A 13,890-nucleotide genomic window follows, 5' to 3' on the forward strand; every position below is an offset into this window, starting at 1 on the left:
TTGATAAGTCGATGTTGAAGGCACCGGTAATGATGAGAGGCCCGGTTCTCTCGGGAGATTTATTGTAGCGAAGGAATCACCCCGGTTGTTTTTTTTTTTTGTAGTCCACGTTGCGGATCACGTGGATGAGGGGATGGTAGTTGAGCGTCTTCCACGGCTTTTCTGTCTTCAGCTTCCTCACTTTCATTGCGTCGGCCGCGGTGGTGTAGCGGTTACGGTGCTCGGCTGCTGACCCTAAGGTCGCGGGTTCGATTCCGGCTGCGGCGGAAGCATTTCAGTGGAGGCAAAATTTTAGATGCCCGTGTAATGTGCGATCTCGGTGCACGTTAAAGAATAACAGATAGTCAAAACTTCCGAAGCCCTTCGCTATCGCGTCTCTCATAATCATATCGTGGTTTTGGGACATAAAAGCCCAATAATTATTATTATTATCGCTATCCTTGCGTGTCGTTGTGTGTGTTCGCCGTTACTGTGTTCGTTGAGACTCATTATCACCTGTGGCACATACCCGCATGACATGAACTCTGTTATGCGGGTATGTGCCACACATGATTGAGAGAAAGGGTTTCATGACGTACTCGACAGGTATTTTGCGTTATTCATGTCATGACCAGTGAATCGTGTTCTTCATACACTGATCCCTTGCTATGCAAATTTTGGTATACTACAACTTATGGAGACAACCAGGAGAGCGCCAAGACGTAGGCGGCTAGATAGATAGATAGATACGTAGATAGAAACGGCCAAAGTGCACGAGGTTCGCTAAGAAATGCTTCGCATTTAATAAACTGTTGGAAGTTCAGCGCACTGTGTCCTCTTCTGTCCCCTCCTGTCGGCTGCGCTGTTTTGCACTTATAATCATGTTGTACCAACACGCCCAATCCTACAGTCTTCTAAGTTTCCTTTATTGGCGTTAGATTCCAATTTATTGCTATCGCATTGATTGCTTCGCCGTTGCGGCGAAACTGTGACTTTTTTTTAACCCTTCTACCAGGCGTTACAGATATTTTTCAAGCAAAGTTTGTTATGAGTTACAGATTTTGAGTGTCAGCATTGCCACACGCGAAAATCCCGGCGCCGGAACGTGTCAATAGACAGTTATAGTTTAGCGGGCTTAGCGGAATAGCGGGCTTACCGGAATAGCGGGACCGAAATGCGCATGCGCAGTACCGTACGTGACCCGTAGCGTTTACCGTACGCACGCTATTTTTCAGATTTAGCGTTAGCGTGTTTGCGTGGTTAACGTAGTGTACGTAAAACATGGCGGCGGTTTTCGACGCCCGCTTCGAACTGAATTTAGCGTTGATGTGGACGGATCCACTTCTTTCGCAGCAAACGACTGGGCGAAATTGCTTCACTTGCCTTCAGGTAGCTTCGACGACACGGTATTACGGATAACTTAGCGTAGTTTTTGAGATCGCTTCCCATTTCGAACGTCCCTAGGCCTATCTAGAAGATCGGTGTAAACAAGTCTGTAACATGAAAATTTTCGCTTTTAGTGCTTAGTTCATATTTATTGACTTTTATTTTCACTAAAAAAAGGAGTAATATTGCTGCGTGCGGGGATACAGGCAAGCATTCTCGGTTTTGTTCTTTTCACTTTTTTTAACGCATTCACCCTTCGCTAGGTGGCGCCACCGTCCCGGCTTGGGCACGTAAACGCTATTCCGCTAAACTAAAACACGCTTTCCGCAACCAACGTTTGCGGCACGGTAACGCTATTCCCTTAACCCCCGCTATCACGCTAACGCTAAACTATAACTGTCTAATAAATGCGGCCTTCGACGTTGCGCTGGTCACCTGCCCATTAGTATGTGCCGTTTACCAATTACTGATGCTCTCTCGATAGGTAGCTCTTCTGCAATCAATCGCTTCTGATATTGCAATCTGATCTTCTATCGACATCCTTGGTCATTTCACATTGTCACATTTCATCGTTGCCTGGATATGAACGCATGACCTCACGTTCCGGCGCCGGAACGCGAGTCATTATGCGCGATGGCAACTGCGTAGGCGCGCCCTCACACCACGATCGCAAACAATCAGAGCCGTTTCGCTTCTGCCGGGGAGGGAAAGGGCGCATGATCGAAAAAAAAAAGGAAGAAAGAAGTAGGTCAGGCCTGCGTTGGTCAGGCATGCCTAGCTTCGTTCGTTCCCCGGTAGGGCAAGAGCTCCTGAATTTCTTCGTGGCCACCTGAAAGGCATGCAGGGTGACCGGCGGTATACGTTAAATGCAGAGGGTCGCACTAGTACTTCGATGTCACTTTGGTCAACATCCCGGTGTTGAAAGTAATCCGCTAAGTTCAGTGATTTGGTAAGCAGGTGTTCTTACGCATCACTTTCCTTAAATAAAAAATAATTTCTAAGACCGTATCTAAACGCTTACTGTAAGAAAAGATTTAGCATTTGTTGTGCAGGTCTCCTGACACGCTGAAACATAACTTATCATACGCTCTTCACACTTCCTGAGCAGGTTGAACACACATCGCATTAGGCTAATTAGAGCTGCCTTACTGATGATCAGTGACCTCTTGCGTATCGCAGAGTTAGTGAAACCGGGCGGAAGATTGGCGCAGTGGAGGGTGAAAGAAAGCTAGCGAAGACGGGAGAGCAGGAAAGCGGAGGAGGAGAGTGGTGAACGAGTAAGCAAAGTACTGCATGAGTGTATCTGCGGCGACTGCTTTGACAGGCGCCTACGCATCTATGCCAAACACATTGCCACGCTATGTGGCCTCTGCGGACGGGATTGGCGTGTTGCTCGTTCGGACACGTGCGCCGTGTGACAGTGGAATTACATACAGCACTCATTACGTACACAACACTTTCTGCGTTTGATTTCGCGCGTGGCGGAAGACCCTTGAGGGGCCTGGTTAATTTAGCACCGCTGACTAATTACATAGCAGTGGTTCGTTATAAACACAGCGCACGAGCGGTGGTCTTCCCGTGGCATCGCATGCCCTGGAGACGTTCTCCTGCCCACACGCATGGAATCTCCGTACCTGGGTGGAGCAGCCTGCAGCGGCTTTCCTCGATGGGCTTCCTCTTCTCGGTGTCCTTCGAAGCATGCCCAGTTGTGACCCAGAATGTCGTGCGCCCATCCGGCCTTGGTGCTGCTGCAGAAGCTCTCGCTCTGGCTGTAGTTGGAGAAGGCGAAGTACCTGCACCGAAAGGGAGTCCGCTCAATGCGGTGAGTGCCTGGATTTCTACAGCGTTTCAAGTTCAGCCTTAACACTTGTCTAGTTTCATTTCTCTTCGGCTTAAAGGGACATTAAAGGCAAATAACAATTTATGTTGGAGTGAAAGCCCAATGTATGACAACTTCTAAAACGGCAATATTATCAACAGCAGTGCCCTACTTACCGAGAAATTAAGCTAGATGTATCACATGACGAGCGCCACGAGTGGGACATTTTCGAAGTGATCCCGATGACGTAGGGAAGTCGGCCTACAATAAATCACTAGTAATCAAACTAGCAGCAGTAAAAAAAGAAGATTCCGAGCATCAAAAGACGTAATAAAATGCTGTTTGTTCGTTTCCGCTTGATTAATGGAAAACAAAACCTCCGTGGCGTTGCCATGGGGAACGGCGCGCGTGGTTCAAAGGTTCCGTTTTCGCCGAGCTGTGCCTCGCCCGTCTCAGTGGTAGTTTCGGGATCGCGTACTGCCGTGCGTGTTTTGCGCGCTCGTGAAGGTCGCTCTGACAGAAAGTTCGACAAAATGCCGCATGCGTGTGATATTGCCGGATGCCCGAATGGTGCACAACGCCAGTGCTGCAGCAAGGAAACCGGTGTGTCTTTTCACTGGGTGCCGCGGAATGAACCCTTACGCTCGAAGTGGCTTAGTGTCATGCCATTGCGCCAGTGTGCTAAACAGTCAAAACCTCTGCGTGTGTGCTCGCTGCACTTTCGTACTGAGGATTACGAGACCAACCGCAACTTGGTGACGGCTTTGAATGTGCCCATCCGAGTAAGTCTGCCGCAGCGCCGTTGTTGCTACTGTGGGTCCCGCTACTTCCGCTCGGCTGCTACTAGTGTCGGCGGCCGCGCAGTAAAAGCGGGCAACGTTGGGCATGGCAGCAGTGACGTACGAGAGTCGTATTTTCAGGCGGGAGATTTGAAGCGCGCTAACGCGATGCGGACCACTAAAAACGTGATTTTATTTCAAAATAAGCACTTCCTTGGCAAAAAAGCAGCGCTACGAGGTTTCTGGACCGCTATTTCAACAATCAACGTCGACTTAATATTTGCCTTTAGTGTCCCTTTAAATAATTGAAGGAGTCTTACAAGTGTCCGGGGATACTAAATTTCCCGTGGTACTTATAACTAAAACGAAATCATGGTAAATACAAAAAGAAGTCACAGTTTCGCCGCAATGGCGAAACAATGAATGCGATAGCAACAAATTCAAATTGAAATTTCCATCGCGTCGCTCAAGCGCAAAGGACGCAAGAAAAGAACACGCACAGGACGACCGCGAGCTATCAAGTGTCACAGCTCGACACTTCAAGCGCGCTGCTCAAACATAAAGAAGGACGCACGAAGCGAACGCATAGATATACACAGGACGAGCGCGAACTAATAAATGTCACATTTGTTACTTTTTTTACGTTTGAACAGCGCGCTCCTTACGCAAACGCGGCCGCTGCAGCGAGCGAATTAAGTGACCTTAGTACGCTCTGTAACTTCAGCGAGGACATCGCGGTGAAAGTACAAGACACACAAACCTTCCCCTCACGAGATAACCACGCGTGCAGCCGACCATGCCCTGTAGGGCAAAGTGCACCTGGTGAGGCAGGAGGCGCACGCGCATCGCAAGGAGCGGGGCGACGACATTTACAGCGCGCCCCTCGCGCCCTCTCGCTGGTTACCAAGAAAGCACGCTGAAGTATCTGGTGTATATAAATAGCTCGCCGTTAGAATGCTGGAAGACGTACGCCTCGTGGCCTAGCCGTCTAACGCCGCGCGCTGCGTAGCGAGAGGTCGCCCGTTCGATTCCGTGCTTCGGAAAGAAATTTTTGTGAATCATTTTTCACTGTGGATTTTATATAAAAGTCACAGTTTTGCCGTAAGGGCGCAGCAATAAATGCGATAACAAGAAATTGGAACGTCACACGAAGAACACAAGCAGCTCGTTACTTGCAGCGCGCCGCTGAAGCAGAAAAAAGAACGCCCGCGAAGAACACACAGGTATACACAGGACCACCGTGAAGTAACAACTGTCACAGTTGTTACGTCTCTGTGTTTGAGCAACGTGCTGCAAGTGTCGACAATGAAGAATCACACGCTCTTAGATATTTCTTTTAACACGAAAGTGTTTTATGCTGGGGTCCACCACGGCTCCACTGACGTATTTACGTCACGGATATGACATTGTAAAATATAAAGGCTAACAGCGGACAAAGAAAAAGACCACAAGAAAAAGTTCTGTCACCAGGAATCGAACTTACGACCCCTCGCTCCCCAGCGCGCAGCGCGAAACGATTCGGCCACGGTCGGCACGTTCTCCGCAATGCTAACGGCGAGCTATTTATATACACCATTTGTCAGTGGCTGTACTCGGAGATCGGCGTTACAGCGTGCTTTCGTTATCACTAGCGAGATGGCGTGAAGGGCTCGAAGAGCGTAAGAAGAGCGCGCTTTAAAGGTGGTCGCCGTTGCGACGAGCGCCCGCCTCTACAGGGCGTGGTCGCTCGTGCGTGCGTTTATCTCGTGATCGCGGTGGTTCGTACGTCTTGCGTTGAGAGCTCGAAGGTCACTTGGCTCACTGCAGCGGCCGCTTTTGCGAAAGGAGCTTGGTGCTCACGCAGAGGTGATATATTTCGCTCTCACCCTGTGTATGTTCGTTCCGTGCGTCCTTTCTCTTGAGCAGCGCGTTGCAAGTTTCGAGCTGCTTGCCGTTCTTCGCGTGACATTACAATTTGTTGCTGTAGCATTCATTCCTTCGCCCTTGGGGCGAAAGAATGCACAACAAACGCGCAACTGCGTCTGTGAAGACACGTTTCACTTTCGTGTTATACCGATTCCTATGACAGAGGGATCAGCCATGTTTTTTTTTCTTTCAAAATATGGCGCGTGGAGTGACCCCTCTGCGTTTCCTGCCACACGGGGGCGTCTTACGCAAGGTGTGCCCGGTTTTCTTTTTTTTTTCGTTCCACATCACGAGTGGGTACAGAAAAGGGCCACTTTGTCATGCGCGTCTCAAGCAGTTTTCAAACTGAAAGAAAACGTAGGAGTGTGGCATGATGGAAAACACGCTCGAGCTCCCCCGAGATCGGCTTACCACCAGCGGTAAATGGCGTATATAAATAGCTTGCCGTTACTTCGCCGGCGCATACATAGCGTGTGGTTGAGTTGTCTAACACAGCACGCTGAGGAACGAGGGGTCGCTGGTTAGAATCTCCGGTCTTGTGCTTTGGATTTTTTTCTTGTGCTTTATTTTTCTTTGTACCGTATATATATATATATACATACATATACATATCTGGGATATGACGGCGACGGCAAAAATCCTACGAGAGTGTCTATATAATTGCTATCGCAATAATATATATATATATATATATATATATATATATATATATATATATATATATATATAAGTATGAGAGGTAGCACTTCAAGAAAACTTCATTTATTGCGTCGACCTTTCGGTCAGAGCCTGATCTTTGAGAAAGGTCAGGCTCTGACCGACCTTTAGTTGCCTTTGGTTGCCGTATAAGTATGAGAGGTGGCACTTCAAGAAAACTATATATATATATATATATATATATATATATATATATATATATATATATATATATATATATATATATATATATATTGTAGAGGAACGAGACAGAGAAATAGACACAACGCCTGTTCACTAGCTGGCTGTTCTATTCTCCCAGCTTCGTCGTTCTCTTCTTCGCGCCAGCCGGTCTCGCGCCCGTGCCCGAGCGCCGCTGTCTTGGCCACGCTGCGAAATTACATGGCGAGCTGCAGAAATGGTTTCGGGTGGACGACATTGGCTGTGCAGCGCTGGTAGTCGCAGGCTCACAGGCCCTAGACGCTGAAGTGAAAACGTCTCTGCCAGGCGGTACTGGCTGTGCCTGGGTGGTCGCTCTTTTGCACGCCACGACATGTCTTGCAGAAATGCCGAAGACTCAGGCGGTCGACTATGGCCGCCTCGTTGTGGCCGCCGGTCTCGGCCACACTGCGATTTGGTTTGGGGATATGCGAAAAGGGTGTCTGGAAGGCGAGACTGGCTGCATCGCGGAAGTGGGTCTCGGCCACGAAGCGACTTTTTGTGGGCAGGTGCCAGCCATACATCCGGCAGTCGACTCAGGTTGTGTCGCGGAGTAAGCGGCGGACGCGGCATGCTCGAAGAAGGTTGCCGGAAGAGCATCGGAGGAGGCACAGTGGGTGGCGTAGCTTCTCGACCCCCCTTTTCCGCTTCTTTGAGGAAGTCGGTCACATTCGTATCATTGTCAACTCCGGGAGGATGGTCACGTCCTTCGTCAGCAAAACGAAGTTTCAGTGGCTTTGTGAAAACGGAGAAGTCATTTTCCGCAGATACAACCTCCACGTTAGTATTAGGGGGCTCATCGCTCATTTTCCTCTTCTTCATCATCGTCCGGCACTTCTGGAGGTGTCCGGGCGGCATACCGGGTGACCTGGCTGTGGAGTCCGTCGCAGGCTTCTTACGAATATTTGATGGTACGTCAACGGGCAGTGGAATTAGCAACTCGGTAGCTTCCTTATGCTTGTCCGGGAGACCATTCTCGCTGGGTGGAAGGCGATCGAGTGCGAACGACTGCTGTCGAATCTGTGGAAGCGGCTCCGGCGAGTCTGTGGGCATGTTTATGGTTGCCATATGCTCTCCGAGTTCTGGTGGCGTGTCAGGCACGACAGGAGCTGGCATCTGCACGTGCACCTGCAGCAAAAGCGAAACTGGGGGCCCATTCTCTGAGTCGAATGAGGAGTGCAAACGCAGGCCGCTCTAAGGTGGTGGTGAGCTTTATCTCTGAAGGAGGGCAGGTTGGTGGACGCCCGAGCGGCACCGTCGTTGTGGTGTGTCGCAGAGTTCCCATCCGCGGTAGAGTCTGGGTCGGCAGGGATAGGGTCGGAGGGATAGAAAAGCGGCAAAAAACATAAGTCAACCTGGCGCACCATTCAGTCCGGAATTGTTGTTTGACGCCTTCGTAGTTGTGCCATGCCTTGGCAGCACCGCAAAGGCGGTCGATGGCTACCAGCCATTTCTGATGGTTCGGCGAGGCATGGTACGCGGCGAGGTCGTTTACTGTTTTGGTCCACAGGACGGCATTATCCTGGAATCCTCGGAACTCCGGTAGTTCCGATGCAACCGCTGATGGTAATGTGGACTGCAAGGATCTGGAGGCTCTCGCGACGAAACGGTCTAGTTCCTGGGCAAGCAAGGATGTCGCCTGCATGACGTCCGTGGGAAGGTTGAGCAAGGAGCCCGAGGGGCCCGAGAAGCTCGAGGAGCCCGAGGAGCCAGGGGCGATGGCCGTGGAGAATACGGGGCCCCGGTACTCACGGCGGCGGTTGAGAACCCGCAGTTTGAAGGTGCCAAGCTGTGAAGCTGTTCGGACAAGTGCGTGGCTGCGCGGATGATCCTCGTAGCATCGTCAGGTGAGCCGCCTGGAGAACCATTGGCTGCGGCCGCGGGATATGTGGTCGTCGCAGCAATGAGTGTGGCGATGTCCTCAATCAGGGAAGCGTGGTCAACACGATGAATGGAATCATCGGTACAATACCGTCGAGTCGCCGAGGAGGCCTGGACGCCTTCCCCGGACGTAAAGCCCCTTGATCTTGGGAAAGTACCGCCATTCAGTGTACTCGCCGCCGCGTGCGCGTCCTCCTCTCTCCCTCCTCGCCCCTTTCGCGTCCTCCCGTTCTCCGCCGCTTTTCCGCGTCGACGATTGGTCTCCTTCGCCGTTGCCCTTGGAGACGCGTGGATCTTGCGTTTTGCTGATATTTTTCTTTTTCGCTCGCGCCATTTTACGCCGGGGCTCCGCGTAGCAAACGTTGCGCGCGCTTTGTTTTCTGTGCTTTGTGTCGGCGCTATGCCGTGCTGTTGTGCCTATAACTGCCACAATGAGAGTGCAAACGGTTATGCACTTTTTACGATTCCCCATGGTAAGCGTGATGGCTGGCGCAAGAAGCAGTGGCTGCAAAACATCGGCCAAAGAAACTTTGTTCCGACAAAGAACAGCGTTCTTTGCGAGGTAAGGCGCCTGTCCTATTGCTCGTATCAAAGCACCGCCGAATGCTACATTTTAAATATCGATCCGGCCTGCACATCAACGTCTTTTTTTCGCAGGCTATTCGCGCGTTGCTTAAAAATGGGGTTGTCCTCAATATGATGAATATTCAGCTGAGAGTCCATCACCTCTCACGGCGGCAACTCTCATTCAGTCTAAAGTGCACAGCTATAGGATCTGCTTTCCGCTGCGAACGATTACGCGCGATCATACAGCTTCTCGATCGCGCTTGTCATGATTGTTAGATTCCGTTTATTGTGAATGTTTGGTGTAAAAAAACAAACGAATGGACGAATAGAGATGACACTTACTGGCGCTGGTTCCCAAATGAGGGTGTTTTTTTTTGGGGGGGGGGGGAGAATTCACGCATAAAAATTGTGACACAAATGCGATCAGTCGCAAGAACAAAAGAAGCACACAAGCACAACGCACAACAAATAACATTCTGCTAGCGAAAGTAAGCCGGCCCGTTATCTAGCAGGCCGCGACCGAAATGGCTCGTCTTGGTCACGCATTATCATGTCTTCCGTTCACTAATGAAAAACTGGATCATCTCTTATACCGGTGTCACACGGGTAGTTTTGATCGCGATCAGAATCAGTCCGGATCGGATTTCTTGATCGCGATCAACAATCATCGCTGCTATTCGGTCCAAACTAATCCGGATCGAGTTTGGCGCAAACGCCAGTCAAATTGCAATCTGGGAGCCAGATATCGATGAGCAGATCGCGTTGATCTTGATCCCGATCGGGCCTGATCGCGATTATAAGTGACAGCGTAGCAGCACCTGATCTAGAACGCCCCTGATCGCGATCAAAAGGGCCCCTGTTACACCGGTATTGCTTTGTTGTCTTCTACATGACGACTCACTTTAGTGATCAGTTTTGTTTCCGTGCCGTGTTTCTGCTTTCCTTTTTTTTTTTTTGCTCAGATTTGCATTTGTGACTCTACTAATATGCATGTTTTCCCAAATAAACCTCAGGTACAATTCAGCGCTTATCCGTGTGGCCTCTACTCGCCCGTTCGTTTCTTTTTCCGCGCTGTAACATTCTTGCAGGATACGTTGTCTGTCTTACTGAAAATTGGAACAGCGGCTTGTAGAGGCGTTATTCTTCCAGCTTACTCTGATATGCGCTTCAGTCACACAAATGCAACGAATGCAGGCCCTGAAAGAATGAAATGAATGAAAGAATGAAATGAGAGAACGCAGGCCCGGTATTGTACATGAGCGGCGCCAGCTAGCTAACATTGCTTTTTTTTTTTTCAGTTCGTCAGTTTGCTTTTGAATTTGGATGCCACGCACGCATAACTGGGAGACGATCATAATTTGGTTTTCTCGCGGAGACGACGTGCAGGGGTGTTCTACTGATCGCGCTCGCTTGCTGTCGATATCGGCTTCGAGGCAGAGGCCGAAAATTCTCGCTCTGGTAGCAAATGCTTTAAAATCACCCTTCTGCTGTTTTTCGGAAAGCTTCTTTCTGTTGATGTAACACGAGCTAAAATCATCGCACCGAAGTGTTTTTATATTCGTGCGGAATGTCTCCGCTCACAGGTAAACCGAGTGCTAGTTTCTTTGACACGAACGTCAAAATACTATTCTGAAAAATCTTTATCCGGCGCTTCTGTCATTGCGGTAGATGAGTTGCTGTTGGCGCTGCTTGATCGTACTGACACTGCGCAAGCGTCTTGTTCAGTTTGGAGACCACCGCGCAAGTCTACTTTCACGTCAGATAACACATGGATGAACAATATATTATCCACGATGTCATTTCAAGATGCGACGCTGTAAGTACCTGAGTTGCACATGCGCGCACTGGAAAGAGACAAAAAAACCAGACACAGGCGGACATGACGCAAGCTAAATTATTTCAGATGTAAGTGTAAAGCATGTTATCATGTGGCAGAAAAAAACGTCTGCATGATGGAACGCTGCATAAAGCTCTTTTTAAATTAGCATGCCCCATTTTCACGGCTTTCGAAAGAAACTAATATTTTATTATAACGTTCATTTCAGTGTTCTCGATCTTGTTATCACCATTTTTCAAAGTTTTCTACAGCACCGGGGTGCAAAAGTGGCCCGACATCATGCGCCTCCGTTGATTTCTACGGCACGCCCGCGGGAGCGCCGGCGAAAAATGGTGCCGTGCGCAGCGCGCGCCGGCGGCTTGCGAGGAGAATCGAGGAGGAAACTCGCGCGCGGAGGAGAGTGTCGTTACTTTCCTAGATCAAGGGGCTTTACCCGGACGGTGCTTGTAGCGCCGGCAGGTAAGCGGGTGTCGAGGAGGCTTGGACGCCGTCCCCGCCGAACTGTGCTTCCTGCGGCGGCAGGCTTGCGGTTTCCATGCCCTAGGAAGCGTGGACGGCATTCCTTGGCTGGCGGCTCCGCAAAGCCGAAGACAGACGAGCACAGGCGGTTTCTGCCTTAAGGCTCCGTGTTCGACGACTGCGCCATTGTAGAGGAACGAGACAGAGAAATAGACACAACACCTGTACACTAGGCCGGCTGTTCTATAGTAGTAGTATCCTCTACTGCATGGCTCATACCCACTCTGGGGGATTGCTTGCTTGCTTGTTCCTTGCATTTGGCTCACACCCACACCGGGGGATTGGCCAAGGAGCCGGCGGTTACAGTCAGTTGGAACATTGGGTTAAAAAAGAAAACCAGGGAAAGGGAAAGGTGGCATTTTTCAAGTAAAATAAGGTGATTCTCGTGATACGAGAAAAGGAAATAACGAAATAAATAAGATTTTGTATTCGGGAAAAGGGGATGGGAAACCATAAATTGATAAACAAAGGATTAGCAAGGTAATCTCATCGTGTCAATCAGGAATTCGCAGAGGGCCCCGCAGACGTTCCTTTTACTGAATTCCAATGAAGCAGCCCCAAAGGAGAGGATATTTAGAGTACTTAGTGATATTCCTAATTTTTTAAATAAATTTTCAAAGCATTTTTTTCTTTGGTTTTTAAAACGGTGGCATCTTAGAAGATAATGGTCGATATTTTCGGGTTCGTTACAGTTGGGACACAAAGGGGATGGGACCAGACCAGACCTGTTTAAGTAGAAATTAAGCGGTGGAATACGACATCTTAATTTAGTGATGGATACTTCCAATTTACGCGTGGGACACCATTTATTATCCCACGCAAATTGCAAGTGTGAATATTCTGAATTTGGTATTTTAATCTTTTCTGAATCTTCAATAAGAGAAAATTTTCTGAACCTCGCCGCTGTGACATAAGCTGTAGGAGGCATAACTGACAAAACTGGGCCTTCAAGGGATACTTTCGCGAGTGAGTCAGCCATCTCGTTTACAAATATTCCACGATGACCTGGAACCCATATGAGCCTCACTAGTCGAATGTTTATGGGGATTAATGACCTGAATGTGTTTAGAATAACTGACTCGGAAGTTGTAGTGAGGGACGAACACACAGATAATGAATCGGTCACTATAACAGCTGTCGAATGATTTGCGGGAAGTTTTTGAAGGGCTAAAATAACTGCCATTAACTCCGCTTCAAATATAGGAGTATAATCTGGAAGGCGTAATGAATATGACCAGGATAATGATTGGGAGAAGATACCCACACCTGCTCTCTTATCATTCATGGATGCATCTGTTGCAATTACATTATTAATTCCTAATTGTAAGAGGTGATTTTCGAATATGCCAATTAAATACTTAGAGGGCAAGAGTTTCGCATTTGCTGGGAATATGTCGTCAAATTCTATTTTTACATTGGATAGGGATTTATCTAATGGAATGATTTCGGAGATATTAACATTTAGGGGTTCCAGCAATGTTTGAACAAACAAAATCTGAGGTTTATGAAGACGGGACCAGTGCTCATTGAAAAAAGCACTCGATTCAGCAAAAAATACGAATTGCAACCGTCTTGGAGTAGCTTCATATAATTTTAAATATGTTTTAACTGTCAAAATACGGAATCTGCAAGCAAGAGTGGGTACCCGAGCTTCTTGATACAACACGCTATTAGCTGTAAATTTAGGAACACCAAGACAACTCCGAAGAGCTTGGCGCTCTAAGAGAACCAAAGGAGTAATCTTGTATGCTGGCCCACCAGAAAAAAGCACGCAACCAAATTCAAGAATCGGGCGAACGTACATACGGTAAATCATGATCAGAGTATCTCTGCGTAGCCCGGAACGGAGCCGACCAAGTTTAGTTATCATTCCGACAGCGCGTGTAGCCTTAGCTTTAACATGTTCAATGTGCCTACGCCAGCTCAGTTTTTCATCATATATTACTCCCAGATATTTAATACAGTCCACTTGGGGAATTCTTTCTTGCCGATAGTGAAGAGAAATGTTAACAGGCATATGTAAAGGAAAAACAATTATGGCACTTTTGGTAACGTTTAGTTGCATTCGAATATCTTCAAACCAGGAGTCTAATGTTGCTAAATATGATTGCAACGTTGAATGGAGTAAATGTATATCATAATCAGATGCGAAAAACGCAATGTCATCTGCGTATACATACACTTGTACCTTATCACACAGTGGAATCGAACTTAACAAGATATTAAATAAAACAGGTGAAAGAACAGAGCCCTGGGGAACACCTCTCGTTTGACTATGCTTAGACGTAGAAACGCCTCGTTGG

General features: G+C 48.4%; 1 protein-coding gene across 1 annotated transcript in view; it reads right to left on the reverse strand.

Annotated features, from left to right (window-relative positions):
• LOC119402464 (dipeptidyl peptidase 1) overlaps positions 1-13,890 on the reverse strand; it is a 99,683-nt gene that overhangs the window by 46,734 nt on the left and 39,059 nt on the right. The window contains exon 3 of the mRNA XM_037669621.2: positions 3,000-3,158. Within this exon, the coding sequence (XP_037525549.1) occupies positions 3,000-3,158 (159 nt within the window). The remainder of the gene's footprint in view (positions 1-2,999; positions 3,159-13,890) is intronic.

Source organism: Rhipicephalus sanguineus, chromosome 8 (assembly GCF_013339695.2).
Source record: "Rhipicephalus sanguineus isolate Rsan-2018 chromosome 8, BIME_Rsan_1.4, whole genome shotgun sequence".
NCBI lineage: Eukaryota > Metazoa > Arthropoda > Arachnida > Ixodida > Ixodidae > Rhipicephalus > Rhipicephalus sanguineus.